Consider the following 16,192-nt stretch of genomic DNA (forward strand, 5'->3'; position numbering starts at 1 on the left):
GCATGCGTAAAAATGCTGAACGCTATTGAAAAGAATAGAGTCAAGAGTTCTCTCCATTGGAACTCTGTCATTCAATAAAACAAGGGTTAAGCAACTTTGTGTGGTGATATGCTATTTGGTATTAAAAAGCTAAATAAGGGGAGTGGTAACCACTGTGGAGGAAGCTACTGTAAGCATTGGGGTCCATGTAGAAGAGATCCAAATAAATGGATAGGGACATCCAGCTTTTCATGTGCAGTACATATTACTTTGATGTAGAAGCACAAACCCTCAGGAGAACATTTACCAACCAACATGAAATCTTACAGAAATAAGGTACAGTATTTTGTAAGAAATGCTTTAGTTTAAAGGGCAGAAAATTGCGGACAAAGTCATTGCCAAGTAAAACCGCTTCAACATCAGCTGAAATAAATGGAAAACCGGTCTTTTCTACTTTCATGCCAACCTTCGGTGTGTCAGAAAGATATTTCTGTTTTTAAACCATTTTTTTTTTGCACTTCCGTAGGGAGGCTTACAGAAGATTGCTGTCACACTTGGGTGAACATGGACAAGATGAGCTACGGACACTGGAAAATGAAAGATTTTAGCCTTCTAGGAATGCCCACAACGCCAATATAACAAAACTATACATTCAGCAAAAGTTGGATTTCAGAGAAGGCTGAAGTGTTTAGGACCAGTATTGGATCCCGTCTTTTAAAAAGAATATTGCTTTTAATATAAAGCGGGTTTTTTTGTTGTCTATTTATAAAATGATCCATTCCATATTAGAATTGTAGTAAACCTTTCCTTCCCTGAAGTTTGCGTAGTTCTTCTTCTTGTAAATGTGACTAACAGTTGTGTTTTATTATGTTGTTGGTGTACTTTCGTTCTGTGGACGACTATTAAAAAATGGCCAATATGTAATACTGTATATAAATTTCACGAAACAGATTTTGTCTAAAAACTTACATGTGTCTTTCGTTATTGCACTGACCCTTAAAATGCTATGTTACCACCGGTCGTAAATTTGTATTGGAGACCATTGGTTGTGTACTTCCTTTTTCAGCCCAGCATTGAACAGACCACATTTATATAGGCCAGGCTTTTATGTGAAAGGGTAGCAAGGCCTAATATACACACTTGCTCCCTAGAACTAGCCACTGGCCACAATCTTTTGACAACCGCTGCAGTTTCTTTTTAATGCCAGCCTGAGGGGGGGGGGGGTGGAATGGGAGAACCGCTTTCTCATATTTACTTATTAAAACACACATTTGGGGGAATTTATTATTTCTTTCCAAGTTTTCTAGTGTAAAAATCCAAAATTCTTCTGCATTGTAATAATATGACACTTTTTCTACTGCTCAGTACTTTTCTAAAAAGTTGGTGAAACGTAATTGAAGGAGTATTACAAATTTACTATAATTTATCCAACAAAGTGGCATAAATCTCTGCACAAATCTGGCTTGGACATTAGATCTGATTTTCTAGGGCACACAGAGTAGGATAAAATAGGCACATCTTACTCCTTTTACTCATTTACATCTTTTATCAATAATGACGAACAGATGTGAGCACAACTAACAGGTACCGGGCACAAATCCTGTTCACTAGAATAGGACACATGTGTGGTACGTGCCCATAGTGCATGCATCTCAGCAGGTGGGTGGATTCGTACTACCCTCTGCTTACTTCCACATTGGAAGTGGATGGTGCCGTGTGTGGGGATTTAGAAGTGAGCAGTGCCAGGAAACCCTTGGAATATTCACTCAGATTAAATAAAAGTATGGAAATCAAAACATTTTGCAATTAGGTGTTTTGTATATTTCAATTAAAAATGCATACTTGCTGTAGTTAGAACATTTATTATAAAGCTTAGAAACTTACGGTTGTCGTTTATTGTCATATCTGTGATTAAAATCCTTAGCCACGTTATGTTTCAAGGATCAATAATGTCTCAAACATTAAAGTACCACTCCATTTTTGTGTTTGTGGTTTTTCATTTCACCACTGGTTATCCATCAGTAACATGTTTCCTATGTGTAGTACTACTTACCAGTGGCCATCTTCTACTGTGTCCGGCGCCATTCCAGTCCCTTTCTGCCATCTTATGACTGCAGCTCTGACTAGTCTGAAGTAAATGCTAATGATTGCTATCTCTCGTAATGTGAGTCTATGAGCACCTTAATCTGAACCTCCTAAACTTGTATTGAAAAGTTACTTCCAGTCTGCCCAGCAAACACTGGAGTGATCCAGTCAGTCATAACTAAGAGGGCCAGGGCCGAGCTGGAAACAGCATAAGACGGTGACCGGTAACTATTTTACTACACACCGGGAACACACTGATACTTATACAATGGTGAATTTTAAAAAAAAAAATCCCTTAGAGGAACTAACCTGGCACCAGATTTCACACATGTAAAGTGCAGCCACCAACAGTATGCCCTGATATACAGCATTTCAAAAGATTAGTTAGAGAGTGAGATAGAGAGATAGATATAAAGGTGTGTGTGTGTGTGTGTGTGTGTGTGTGTGTGTGTGTGTGTGTGTCCAAGCAGATTTTCATAATATAAGAGACCTTATATTATACTCACCTATGGGTCAGTCTGGTCTGATGGGCATGGCTGGTCTTGATCTGCAAGAAGGATGGTGCCAGTGACGTCGATCTGACCGGATGGCCCTGTATGTTGGCTTGGGGACATACAGTATATCACATAAGTGAATATACCCCTCACATTTTTGTAAATGTTTTAATATATCTTTTCATGGGACAACACTGAAGACATCATACTTTAAATCAATATACAGCTTGTATATCAGTGTAAATTTGGTGTGCCCTCTAATTAACTCAACATACTGACATTAATGTCTAAACTGCTGGCAACAAAATGGAGTACCGCCCTACGTGAAAATGGCCAAATTGTGCTCAATTAGCCATTTTCCATCCACTCTGTCATGTGACTGCTTATTGTTACAAGGTCTCAGGTATGAATGGGGGAGCAGGTGTGTTAAATTTGGTGTTAGTGCTCATACAATCTTTCATGCTGGTTACTGGAAGGTCAACATGGCACCTCATGGCAAATAATTCTGTGAGGATCTGGAGAAAAAAAAAAAGAATTGTTGACTTAAATAAAGATGGCCTAGGCTATAAGTAGATTGCCAACAGCCTCAAACTGAGCTGCAGCACAGCGGCCAAGATCATACAGAGGTTTAACAAGACTGGTTTCACGTCGAAAAAGCCTCGCCATGGTCGACCAAAGAAATTCCGTGCACGTGCTCAGCATCATATCCAGAGGTTATCTTTTCAAAATGGATGCATGAGTGCTGCCAGCACTGCTGTAGAGATTAATGGAGAGGGGTCAGTGCTCAGATCATACACCACACACTACATCAAATTGGTCTGTATGGCTGTCGTCACAGAAGGAAGCATCTTCTCAAGATGATGCACAAGAAAGCCCTCAAAAAAGTTTGGTCAAGTAGATTAAGGACATGGATTACTGGAACCATGTCCATTGGTCTGATGAGCCCAAGGTGAACTAAACTTATTTGGGTCAGCTGATGCCAAGTGTGTGTGGAGTACAAAGATAAGTGTCTTGTCTACTGTTAAGCATGGTGGGGAGCGTGTCATGGCTTGGTGTTGTATTAGTGCTGCCTGCTGTGTAGAACTACAGTTCATTTAGGAAGCAATTAATACCAACACGTACTGTAATATATAGAAGCTGTGCATGATCCCCTCCCTTCAGAAAATGGGTTGTAGGCCAGTATTCCAACATAAATACCCTAAAAACACTTCCAAGATGACCATTTCCTTGCTAAAGAAACCAGGTAAAGGTGTTTGATTGGCCAATCATGTCTCCAGACCTAAACCCTATTGAGCATCTGTGGAGCATCCTCAAACAGAGGGTGGGGGAGCGCAACGTCTCCAACACCCACCAGCTCTGTGATGTTGTTCTGGACGAGAGGAAGAGGATTCAAGTGGCTTCTGTGAAGCTCTAGTGAACTCCATGCCCAAGAGAGTTGAGGCACTGCTTGAACACAATATTGACCCTTTTGGCAAAATTTGACAGTTTTTATTTAGGGGTGTACTCATATTTGTTGCCAGCGGCTTAGACATTAATAGCTGTGTGTTGAATTATTTAGAGGGTACAACAATTGTACACTGTAATAGAAGTTGTACATTGACTACATTGTATCAAAGTGTCACATCTTCATTATTGTAGCATAAAAAAATATAATGAAAGTTACAAAAATATGAGGGGTGTACTCACTTTTGTAATTTACTTAATATACAGCATTCTAGAATGGTGTATATAAAGTCACACAGGTGGTTGCTGTACTTCATTTGTGGAAAACCTGGTGACTGGTTCCCTTAAACTTAAGGTATAATTACCTCCAATTGGTGGTGGCACTAGAGGTAATTTTGTTCCATCTGGTGAGGAGCTAATTTGCATGACTTTTTCACAGTAAGGCTTTCTAGCATGTAGGACACCCTATCCCAGTTGGTACTCTCCATAAGAAGAAACAAAACTCATAAAAGTTTTAGGATGACGGCACACAACTATTTACACACGTGGTCAAAATTGTTGGTACCCCTCGTTTAATGAAAGAAAAACCCACAATAGTCACAGAAATAACTTGTATCTGACAAAAGTAATAATAAATCTATGAAAATGAACAAAGGCAGACGTTGCTTTTCAACCATGCTTCCACATAATTTAAAAAAAATTGAAATAGGCCTGGACAGAAATGATGGTCCCTTAATATTTTGTTGTACAACATTTTGAGGCAATCACTGCAATCAAACGATTCCTGTAACTGTCAATGAGACTTCTGCACCTCTCGACAGGTATTTTCGCCACTCCTCAAGAGCTAACTGCTCCAGTAGTCTCGTGTTTGAAGGTTGCCTTTTCCAGACAGCATGTTTCAGCTGTTTTCAAACATGCTTAATAGGATTTAGGTCAGGGCTCATAGACTGCCACTTCAGACTAGTCCAATGTTTTCCTCTTAGCCATTCTTGGGTGTTTTTAGCTGTGTGTTTTGGGTCATTATCCTGTTGCAAGACCCATGACTTGCGACTGTGACCAAGCTTTCTGACACTGGGCAGCACATTTCTCTCAAGAATCCCTTGATAGTTTTGAGATTTCATTGTACCCTGCACAGATTCAAGACACCCTGTGCCAAATGCAGCAAAGCAGCCCCAGAACATAACAGCCTCCTCCATGTTTCACTGTAGGGACAGTGTTCTTTTCTTGATATATCATTTTTCCGTCTGTGAACATTGAGCTGATGTGCCTTGCCAAAAAGTTCCATTTTTACCACATCTGTCCATAGGACATTCTCCCAGAAGCTTTGTGGCTTGTCAACATGTAGTTTGGCAAATTCCAGTGTGGGTTTTTTATTTTTCTCAACAATGGTGTCCTCCGTAGTTGTCTCCCAAGAAGTCCACTTTGACTCAAACAACGACGGATGGTGTGATCTGACATTAATGTTCCTTGATGTTCACCTTTAATCTCTTTAGAAGTTTTTCTGGGCTCTTTTGTTACTATTCGTATTATCTGTCTCCTTGATTTGTCATCAATTTTCCTTCTGCTGCCACGTCCAAGGAGGTTGGCTACAATCCCATGGATCTTAAATTTTTGAATAATATGTGCAACTGAAATCACAGGAACATCAAGTTGTTTGGAGAGGGTCTTAACCTTTACCTTTAACATGCTTGTCTATAATTTTCTTTCTAATCTCCTGAGACAACGTTTTCCTTCGCTTCCTCTGGTCCATGTTGAGTGTGATACACACCATGTCACCAAACAGCACAGTGACCATCTGTAGCCCTATATACAGGCTTACTGACTGATTACAAGATTGTAGACACCTATGATGCTTATTGGTGGACATACCTTAATGTAACATCTCCCTTTTGTCACACTATTTTCAGGGGTACCATCGTTTTATTTATTTATTTTTAATTCTGTGGAAGCATGGTTGAAAAGCAATTTCTGACTTTCATTTGTTCATTTTCATAGTTTTTTTTTTTTTGTTTTTTTTTATCTATTATTACTTTTGTCAGATTCAAGTTATTTCTGTGACCATTATGGTTTTTTCTTTCATTAAACGAGGCGTTCCAACAATTTTAACCATGTGTGTATGGTTACACTGTACATGAAAGTTGATGCTGTAGTAATTCACTTATCTGATGTGGTTCCCTAGATTGATGAGATCAATGCTTGGTTATTGAACAACGGTCTTTATTTATATGCACTTAGGTGCGCTGTTCAGTAACTTATTAGCAGCAAAATTGATGGGTTTGAAATGTTTAACAATGTTTATCACCATTCCTTTTTATGTTTTTGTTTTTTTTCCTTAAGTATGAAAGTCATTGCAAAGTCTGACATAGGACTGGACGATACGGAAAAATATTTACACGGCATGAAATAACAGTGATCTTCTGTGTTCGACATTCCCTTTTTCTCAACGCATACATCCAAGCAGTTGCATATGTTTGAAGTTCTTAACGTTGTGTATTGCCCTTTTAAAAATCGTTTTGTTCCTAAATTAAAGTGTAAAAGTGTACAGAAGCTTACAAACATAGTGACCGTGGAGCAGCTGACAAACTGTGACTGGAGCATATTGTCCTAACCATTCTACCTTTGATCTAGTACGTAAAGGAACAGGGATAGTGAAAAAGTAGCACTTTTGCATAGCCACTATTCCCTATGCATCGTAATGCTGTGATTAATCATTTTGTAGTACTGTACACAAGTTTTCAGGCACAATGATTGTCTGCCCTGAACGTCGTAGAATATATTTTGATGCTTATGGCATTAGTAATTTGCCAAATGGCACAGGCTGTTGCAGATATATAGCTATATAGAACATAAATGCAGGGCTCCGACCTTGATGTTTGGGTTTTTATTACCTAGCTATATACTGTATATGTTGTGTACATTTCTGTATCTTGTGAAGAAATGATTCACATTGTGCCTATTCTATGATGTGGAACCTGCAAAGTCTGCAAATTAGGACATGTGAAGTACGGAGCCGGCAGAAAGCATGTTGCTATTCCATTGGAGGCAAAAGGTAGTGTAGGCCCATAGAACACTTCTTCTTTGCCTTCTCTGCTAACGTCCAGCACCTAAAATTTAAGAAAAGACTAATTAGATAAGATATAATGTTAGGTATGCTTAAAATGTGTTGTGTATATAAGAAATCGTTTTGAATTGTTGACATGGGTCGGATTTGCTATACAGGGTGGGCCATTTATATGGATACACCTAAATAAAATGGGAATGGTTGGTGATATCAATTTCCTGTTTGTGGCTCATTAGTAGGGAGGGGGGAAACTTTTCAAGATGGCTGGTGACCATGGCGGCCATTTGGAAGTCAGCCATTTTGGATTCAACTTTTATTTTTTCCAATGGGAAGAGGGTCATGTAACACAACAAACTTAGAGAATTTCACAAGAAAAACAATTTTGTGCTTGGTTTTAACGTAACTTTACTCATTCATTAGTTATTTACAATTTTATGACCACTTATAAAATGTGTTCAAAGTGCTGCCCATTGTGTTGGATTGTCAATGCAACCCTCTTCTCCCACTCTTGACACAGTGATAGCGACACCACAGAAGAAATGCTAGCACAGGCTTCCTGTATCCGTTGTTTCATCTTATATCTTCACAGCATAGACAATTGCCTTCAGATGACCCCAAAGATAAAAGTCTAAGGGATTCAGATCAGGAGACCTTGGTGGACCTTCAACTGGCCCACGATGACCAATCCACATTCCAGGACACTGTTCATGTAGGAATGCTCGGACCTGTGATGGTGCACCACCACATTATGGGTGTCAGGTCTGAGCATTCCTACATGAATAGTGTCCTGGAAAGTGGATTGGCCAGATAGAAGATAGATTTGGCCAGCCAAACCCAGTTGTTTCACTGGGGAGAAAGAGGAACCATGGGTAGTCTGCTGCCACCTGGAGGCTGACACTAACAATACATCTCTACAAAGAAAGTTGGCCCCTCCCCAGCAGACTATTAGTTGCCTACCAGCACCAGGCCTCCTCGGTTAGCTTAGTGTCAGTTGGAAGCAGGCATGGGTCTAAAGGCCCCATCACACACACAGATAAATCTTTGGCAGATCTGTGGTTGCAGTGAAATCATGGACATATTGTTCCATTTGTACACAGCCACAAACCTGGCACTGATTGTCCACAATTTCACTGCAACCACAGATCTGCCGCAGATTTATCTCTGTGTGTGACAGGGCCTTAAGTCTCATACCGGTCTAAGCCTTTGTAGGATAGGCTTTAATCTCTCTTTTTTGTGTTGTAGATCTCGCAGAATCGTTTGGAGCGGTAACGCCGGTTTCAGACATCCGTGTTTAATCAGGTTGAAGCCACATGCATGGTTATGGTCAACCCGTGTGACATCTGTGTTTGCATACGTGTAACATGTACTGGAGAAAACACAGGTCAATATTTACCTGTATCCAGCGCTGTTTTTTTCAGCTTTGCTGCCTCCTGCTTCTGACCGCTGCTCATTATATTCATTGTTTACTGCACTGAGGAGCTGGAAGCTGGATCATTGCAGAGACCGCATCGCCAATAATAGGTGAGTATCCAGGAAGCAGTGTGTGTGCAGTGACGTCCAGGAGGTCATTGGAGTTCCCAATGAACTCTAATGACATTCTGATGACACCCGCGCTACAGCGGGTGTCAGGACGTGACTTCACGGGTTCATCAGAGTTCATCGGAAACTCCAATGACCTCCTGGACGTCACTGTACACACAATGCTTGCTTGCTTCACCTGTCACCGGCGATGCTGTCCTCCGGGATGGTGTCCCCGGCGATGCTGTCCCCGCAATTCTCCAACTTCCAGGTCTTCACTGCGCACGCACACACGCACTGCTAGGTACTCACCTGTCCCCGGTGATGCAGTCCCTGGCACTGAAGTTCCCAGCGATGCTCCAGCTTCCAGCTCCTCAGTGCAGTGAATAATAACTGAATATAATGAGCGGCGGTTAGAAGCAGGAGGCAGCAGAGCTGAAGAAAACATCACTGGATACAGGTGAATATAGAAAATCTTTTGATTTAAAAGACCCAATGTTTTCTCTGGTACGTGTCACACTGATGTCACGTGGAAAACATCAGTGTGTGACACCCGTGTTGCTGGAGAAAATAGAATTACATGGGTCCGTGTGACATCCGTGTTAAAAACCTAAACCCCATAGAGGGTATTGTCAAGAGGAAGATGAGAGACACCAGACCCATATAATGCAGACGAGCCGATGGATGCTATCAAAGCAACCTGGGCTTCCATAACACCTCAGCAGTGCCACAGGCTGATCGACTCTATGCCACGCTGCAGTTATAATGCAGTAATTCATGCAAAAGGAACCCCGACCAAGTATTGAGTGCATTTACTGTACATACTTTTCAGTAGGCCAACATTTCTGAGTTTAAAATTATTTCTTCAGTTGGTCTTATATAATCTAATTTTCTGAGATAATGACTTTAGGGTTTTCATTGGCTGTAACCCATAATCATAAACTTTAACAGAAATAAATACTTGAAATAGATCCGTGTGTTTGTAATTACTCTATGTAATATGTTTTTCCCTTTTTGAATTGAATTACTGAAATAAAATAACTTTTTGAGGATACTCAAATTTATTGAGATGCACTTGTAGGTAACCAGTGTAATGATTGTCACAAGGTGAATGCATCGGTGTAGCAGCTGGACAGGAATATGACTCTCCCAGCTGCATTCAGGATGGATTGGAGAGAAGAAGCTTTAGTAAGAGGAAGACTGATTATTAAAGAGTTGTAGTAGTCCAGATGACAATGAATAAGAGCGAACAATAAAAGTGTTTGCAGTTTCAAAGGTGAGAAAAGGTCAGATGATTTAAGGTGCAGGTGACATACGCTACTGAATGATTGTATAGAGGGAATAAAGTTTGTTATCAAATATGACCCCAGGAGAGCATGCATGCTGCTTGGGAATTCTAGTTGAACCACCCAAAGAAATTGCTATATCAGATATAGGTGGGTTAGTAAAGGGATGAAACACAAGAAATTCAGTTTTGGGGAGATTTAGTTTCAGAAAGAGGGAGGACATGATGGTAGAGACCACAGACAGCCCATGATAATTTGCATTAAGGTGGGGGTGAAGTCAAGAGATCAGTTGTATAAATGTGTATCATCAGTATACAGATGGTACTGGTGCAAATTGTAGGACGAGAAGTAGCCTGGTAACTACTTCTATGACAGGTTCAAAGGTTGAAAGTGAGCATGAGAGTGCTTGAAATGCAGAAGGGAAAGGGATCCAAGCTGTGAGGGATTTAAGCAAAAATGTTCTAATTGATTGTTAGGTTGCCAGCACTGTGGTTGATGACGGGGGTCTGTACTTCAGGGTTCAGGAGGGAGTGGAAAATTTGAAAGGGTCATTTAGAAATGTCAGATAGTGATGTGATGAGGTTGGTGAAATAGGCTTGTTTAGCAAGATGGAGAGAATTTTGTAAAATCTGCATACAAATATTTCCACGTGTTAACCTAAAGCAGGGGTGGGGAACCTTTTTACTGCCGGGGGCCATTTGGAATTTTCTAGCAACCTTCGGGGACTGCAACAAATTATCAACTTCAAAATTACCCGGCTATATTTGGTCAAACAGTTAATGCACCCCTAATGTGGTGGCTGGAGCTTCTCTTTGGTGCGGCTGTGATGTTCGGTGATATTGATCATCTTGTTTTTCACAACTGCTTTTCCAGATTTGTCTCAGTCTGGAGATGCTGGGGGCATACACATCACAGGAGATGCTGGGGAGCATAAATTACAGGCGACATTGGGAGTGCACATCACAGGAGGGGCTTGAGCATATACATCACAGGAGAGGCTGGGGCATATACTGTACATCACAGGAGGGGCTGGGGCATACACATCACAGGAGAGGCTACAGGAGAGGCTGGAGCATGTACATCACAGGAGGGCCTGGGGGGCGTATACATCACAGGAGATGCTGTGGCATATACATCACTAGAGGGGCATGGACAGCCCTGATGGTGGCGCAGACATGGCTGGGGACAAGGACAGCACTGGCGGAGACACGGACAGCACTAGGTGGCAGCATGGACAGCAATAGGTAGCAGCACGTGCAGCAATAGGTGGCATCACTAGGGAGGCACAGACAGGACTGCTGGAGCATAAACATCACCAGGTGGGCACGGACTATGCCCCCTAGTGCAGACAGCAGTGGTGAGTACAGATCACTAAGGGGTACACAGTACTGAGGGATGGCACACAGCACTGGGGAGCACGGACAGCATAAGGGGGGCACGGACAGCACTGACCATGGCATGAACAGCACTACTGGCAGCATGGACATGCACTGGGGGAGCATAGAGATCACCCAGGGGGGTACGGACAGCACTGGGGGGCACGGATAGCAGTGGGAGGTTACACAGCACTGGGGGGGTAAACACAGTACTAGGGGGTACACACAGTACTAGGGAGTACACAGCACTGGGGGGTACACACAGCATTAGGGGGTACATACTGTACTAGGGGGTACACAGAACTGAGGGGTACACAGTACTAGGGGTGGCACACAGCACTGGGGAGCACGGACAGCATAAGGGGGGCACGGACAGCACTGACCATGGCATGAACAGCACTACTGGCAGCATGGACAGCATTAGGTGATGCGGACAGCACTTGGGGCGCATAGACATCACCCAGGGGAGTACACAGCACTAGGGGGTACACACAGCATTAGGGGGTACACACTGTACTAGGGGGTACACAGCACTGGGGGGTACACTGTAATAGGGGTACACACAGCATTAGGGGGTACAGACTACTGAGGGGTACACAGTAGTAGGGTTGCACACAGCACCGGGGGGTACAGACAGCATGAGGGGGGTACACACAGTACTAGGGGGTAGACAGCACTGAGCGGGGGGGCAGCGATGGGTTGAGTACTCACAGTACTGCGGTTGGGGGGAGGAGTCACACAGCACAGCACATGTCCGCGAGGTCGGTAAATCTGCTGCAGCTCTTCTGTGACTTTATCACAGTGTGCTGCTTACCCCGCCCACCAGAGCACGCTAGCACAGGCCGGGGTTAAGCCTAGAATTTATGGGCTGCAGTCAGGTCCTGCAAGGAGCCTGTACATTCTAGCTTTTAGTAGTGAGTCTGTTTAGAATGTACAGGCTGAAGTCAGGATCTGGATGGAGCCCATATATTCTAGCATCTACCCACAGGGCATCAGTCAGTGGGATTTAAAAGGCTGGCAGCCGGAAAAAGTGCGGCTGCCGCCAGAGCACTGCGGTTCCTGGGAATGTGCCCAGGGGCCGCGTAAAAAGTCGTCACGGGCCGTATACGGCCCGCGGGCCGGAGGTTCCCCAGCCCTGACCTAAAGGGAAAATTCCTAACTGTTTAAACTTTTGTGGACACACAATTTTTTTTTTTTTTTAATTATTTTATCATCGTATTGCAAAAGGCATAAAATAATATTTTACGGCATTCTAGCAGTATGAGAGTTTGATCTTTTGCAGGATGACTTGTAATTTTTAATGCATCCATTTTCGGGTACAAATAACTACATTTTTTTTTAAATTAGTGTTTGCTGAGAGTGCTGCAGTGCCCTCCGTTTAACCCTACATATCCTGTAGTTATTATTGACATAACGTCAAGGGAGAAGATTGAGAGGTCACAATTATATCTGATCCTAGCCAGCTGTAGTAAATTTCCAGCTGTATCCCACTGCTGGTGTCGTTGACTCGGCTTTTAAGCAGCAGGTATACATTTACTGTAATTTTTTAAAGTAACCTATGTAACAGTAGTTGTGAATGGTTCCTTCTCTGTACTTCACATAGTAAACATAGTGCGAGGAGGCTAGATTGAGACTGTGGAACTTGACGTTTTTCTCTTTTTCCTTCTCCTACCCCACCACTGCAGGCCAGCGAAATGCTTAGACGTGCATGAAATTGTGCAGTCTTCTGGACTGCAGCTAACTCTCACTACTAGTGATGAGCGAGCACAACCAAGTTCGGGTACTCGTAACAAGCAGTCAGATACTAAGACAGGCTCAACTCGTGTACTGAGTATAATGAAAGTCAATGGGGAACTCAAGCACTTTTCACGAAGATCTTATGGAAAAACGCTCAAGTTTCCTCTTGACCTACTTTATATTTGGTACACAAGTCAAGCCCGTCTGAGCGTCCGACTGCTCGTTTTGAGTACCCGAACATGGTAGTGCTCGCTGATTGCTAGTCACTACATCATACTGCAAAGTTGTGCTACATGTCATCTATAAGCCAGGTCTTCTCATTTTGTACATTAGCTTTACGTAGGTTTTCTATCTTATGAATTGGCTATTCATGCAAAAATGTATATTATGTAGACATACTGTAAATAGTAGTGTTTTGTGGGAGTTCAGGTAGTAATTATACCTTAAATGTCAAAACTGTCTGGACAAATCAGAACTAAGGGTTCGTTTACATACACCTTCTGACGGCACAATACGACCTCCACTGCACACGTATGACACAATAGTGACTGGCTGATGCTGACAGTAGAGAGGGATGAGAGCGTGCACACACTGACACTGCAACAGTCCATAGAGTGTAAGTAAACACTGCCACTCAGTGACCGCATGCTAAGTTCATGCAGTGTGTGTGCACTCTCCTATCAACATCGACCGCCTACTACATGGTGATCCTATGTGGCCAAACACCAAAGTTCCTCACATTATGTATGCTACATGCTTTCTACTGTTATTTGTATGGTAAAATTAATGGCATTATTCAAAACTATCTGTGCGATGAGTCGAACGTCAAATGGGCATACTAGTCAACGGTAAAGGAAAACAATGGTGGACTCTAATAATACAATGAGCAACACATTTCAACCTCAAACTGAGGTCTTTATCAGGCTCTAATAAAAATAAATTGTAAATTCATGATATAGTAAAATCTAAACAACTCTTTTAGTAACATAAATGTCGTAACACCATGAATAAAGATATGCTACATGTAGGAACCCATTCGCAATAAGAAAATGTTAGGAGGTGGATTATAATGAAAATTAAATAATGGATAACAGTTCCTTGCAAAAGTATTCACCACCCTTGGCATTTTTTGTGTTTTGCTACCTCACAAACTGGAATTTGACTGTTTTTTGAGGGTTTTTTAAGGGTTTGCATCAGTTCATGTAAACACTGTGAACATTTGGTTTTCTTTTTATTGGGAATCAAACCAAAAATAGGACACAATAGCTTAGAAAATCAGTATGCATAACTATTCACCCCCCCTCCCACTGAAGGCCAATACTTTGTAGAGTCTCCTTTTGCAGCAATTACAGCTGCAAATCGCTTTGGGTAAGTCTCTATGAGCTTTCAACATCTTGCCATTGGGATTTTTGCCCATTCCTCAATGCAAAACTTCTCCAGCTCCTTCAAGTAAGGCTGGAGTCACATAAGTGTATGGCATCCGATGCAAGAGCAACGGATGCAATATGCTGCTAATGACCCTTGGCTCAGACTCTGCTGCGAGCGTGAGCCGAGTGTCATGCGACTATGACCCAATCTTGCGATCAGGTCACAGTTGCGAAGGAGAGGGCAGGTGCTGCAGGGGAGAGGGAGTGGTTAATCTCCCATCTCCTCCATTGTCAGCCTGTGCAACTTGGAAAACATACAAGTGCAGTGCGATGTTTCTCTCGCACCCATACACTTGAATGGGTGCGAATGATACGGCTCTCGCAGACAATCCCAGCATGGTGTGATTTTTTTCCTCAGTCCAATTAGGGCTGAGAAAAAAACACATAGATCTGAGCTGCAGCATTGTCTTACATGGGGTCGAGTGCAATGCGAGATGCAATGCGAGTCATACGCAAGTGTGACTCTGCCCTTAGATGGTTGCCTCTGGTGAACAGCAATGTTCAAGTTTGACCACAGATTCTCAATTGGACGAAGGTCTAGGCTTTAACTAGGCCACTCCAATACATTTACAAGTTTCCTCTTAAGCCACTCGAGTTTTGCTTTAGCACTATGCTTTGGGTCTTTGTCTTGTTGGAAGGTGAACCTCTGTCCCGGTCTCAAATCACTGACTAATAATAGAAAAGATGCACTCCCATATTAAAGTGAAAAACTTGGAAAATGTATTAAACATTCAGTCTTACTGCATCAGACTTTTCAGCCCAGAACATAGCCTTTGTCAATGACCAACAAATGAGTTATACCTTCAAACCATAGAAATTCCTTGAGTAGGGAACATGTGCAAAGCGCTATTAGGTATGCTCTTGTGAGATAAGGCTCTATTAAAAGCGGTATCCACCGCTATGTATTTATAAAGCACTAGATATGTGCTGTAAGATAAGGCTCTATCGAAGGCGGTATCCACCGCTGTGTATTTGTAAAGCTCTAGTGAGTTGGCACCATCTTTATGGAATCTATGAAGCAACGGTTTCCACCGCTGTGCTAGCCACGTAGATCTGGGCTGCAGCATTGTCTTACATGGGGTAGAGTGCAATGCAAGATTTTCTCACATTGCACTTGTTCGAGTCATACGCAAGTGTGACTCTGCCCTGAGATGGTGTCCTCTGGTGAACAGCAATGCTCAAGTCTGACCACAGATTCTCAATTGGACGAAGGTCTAGGCTTTAACTAGACCACTCCAATACATTTACAGGTTTCCTCTTAAGCCACTCGAGTGTTGCTTTAGCACTATGCTTTGGGTCATGGTCTTGTTGAAAGGTGAACCTCTGTCCCAGTCTCAAATCACTGCCTGACTTAAACAGGCTTTACTCAAGAATATCCCTGTATTTCACACCATCCATGTCCCCTCTACTTGGATCATTTTCCACATCATTGTCACTGCTGAAAAACATCCCCACAGCATGATGCTGCCACGACCATTTTTCAGTGTGGGGATAGTGTTCTTCGGTTGATGACCTGTGGTTCAATTTTTGTCTCATCTGACCACAGCACCTTCCTCCATAGTTTTGAGGAGTCTCCCACATGTCTTTTTGCAAAATCAAAACGAGCATTCCAATTTTTGCCTCTAAAGGCCCCGTTACATGCAACGACATCGCTAACAAGATATCGCTGGGGTCACGGAATTTGTGACGCACATCCGCCCTTGTTAGCGACGTTGTTGCGTGTGACACCTACGAGCGACCGCTAATGATCAGAATACTTACCAAAATCGTTGACTGTTGGCACGTC

At 42.5% G+C, this 16,192-nt stretch overlaps 2 protein-coding genes across 6 annotated transcripts in view; one reads left to right on the forward strand and one right to left on the reverse strand.

Annotated features, from left to right (window-relative positions):
• The window catches only part of MMS22L (MMS22 like, DNA repair protein), a 147,779-nt gene extending 145,922 nt beyond the window's left edge, over positions 1-1,857 (forward strand). Inside the window, exon 24 of the mRNA XM_075340108.1 lies at positions 506-1,857. Within this exon, the coding sequence (XP_075196223.1) occupies positions 506-587 (82 nt within the window). The 3' untranslated portion in view covers positions 588-1,857. The remainder of the gene's footprint in view (positions 1-505) is intronic.
• A 4,344-nt stretch (positions 1,858-6,201) lies between these two features.
• Positions 6,202-16,192, reverse strand: part of KLHL32 (kelch like family member 32) — a 437,153-nt gene continuing 427,162 nt past the window's right edge. For all 5 annotated transcript variants that reach the window (XM_075338390.1, XM_075338392.1, XM_075338391.1 and 2 more), the window contains one exon: positions 6,202-7,105. In XM_075338390.1, the coding sequence (XP_075194505.1) occupies positions 6,944-7,105 (162 nt within the window). In that variant the 3' untranslated portion in view covers positions 6,202-6,943. The remainder of the gene's footprint in view (positions 7,106-16,192) is intronic.

The sequence above is a fragment of the Anomaloglossus baeobatrachus genome, chromosome 3 (assembly GCF_048569485.1).
Source record: "Anomaloglossus baeobatrachus isolate aAnoBae1 chromosome 3, aAnoBae1.hap1, whole genome shotgun sequence".
Classification (NCBI taxonomy): Eukaryota; Metazoa; Chordata; class Amphibia; order Anura; family Aromobatidae; genus Anomaloglossus; species Anomaloglossus baeobatrachus.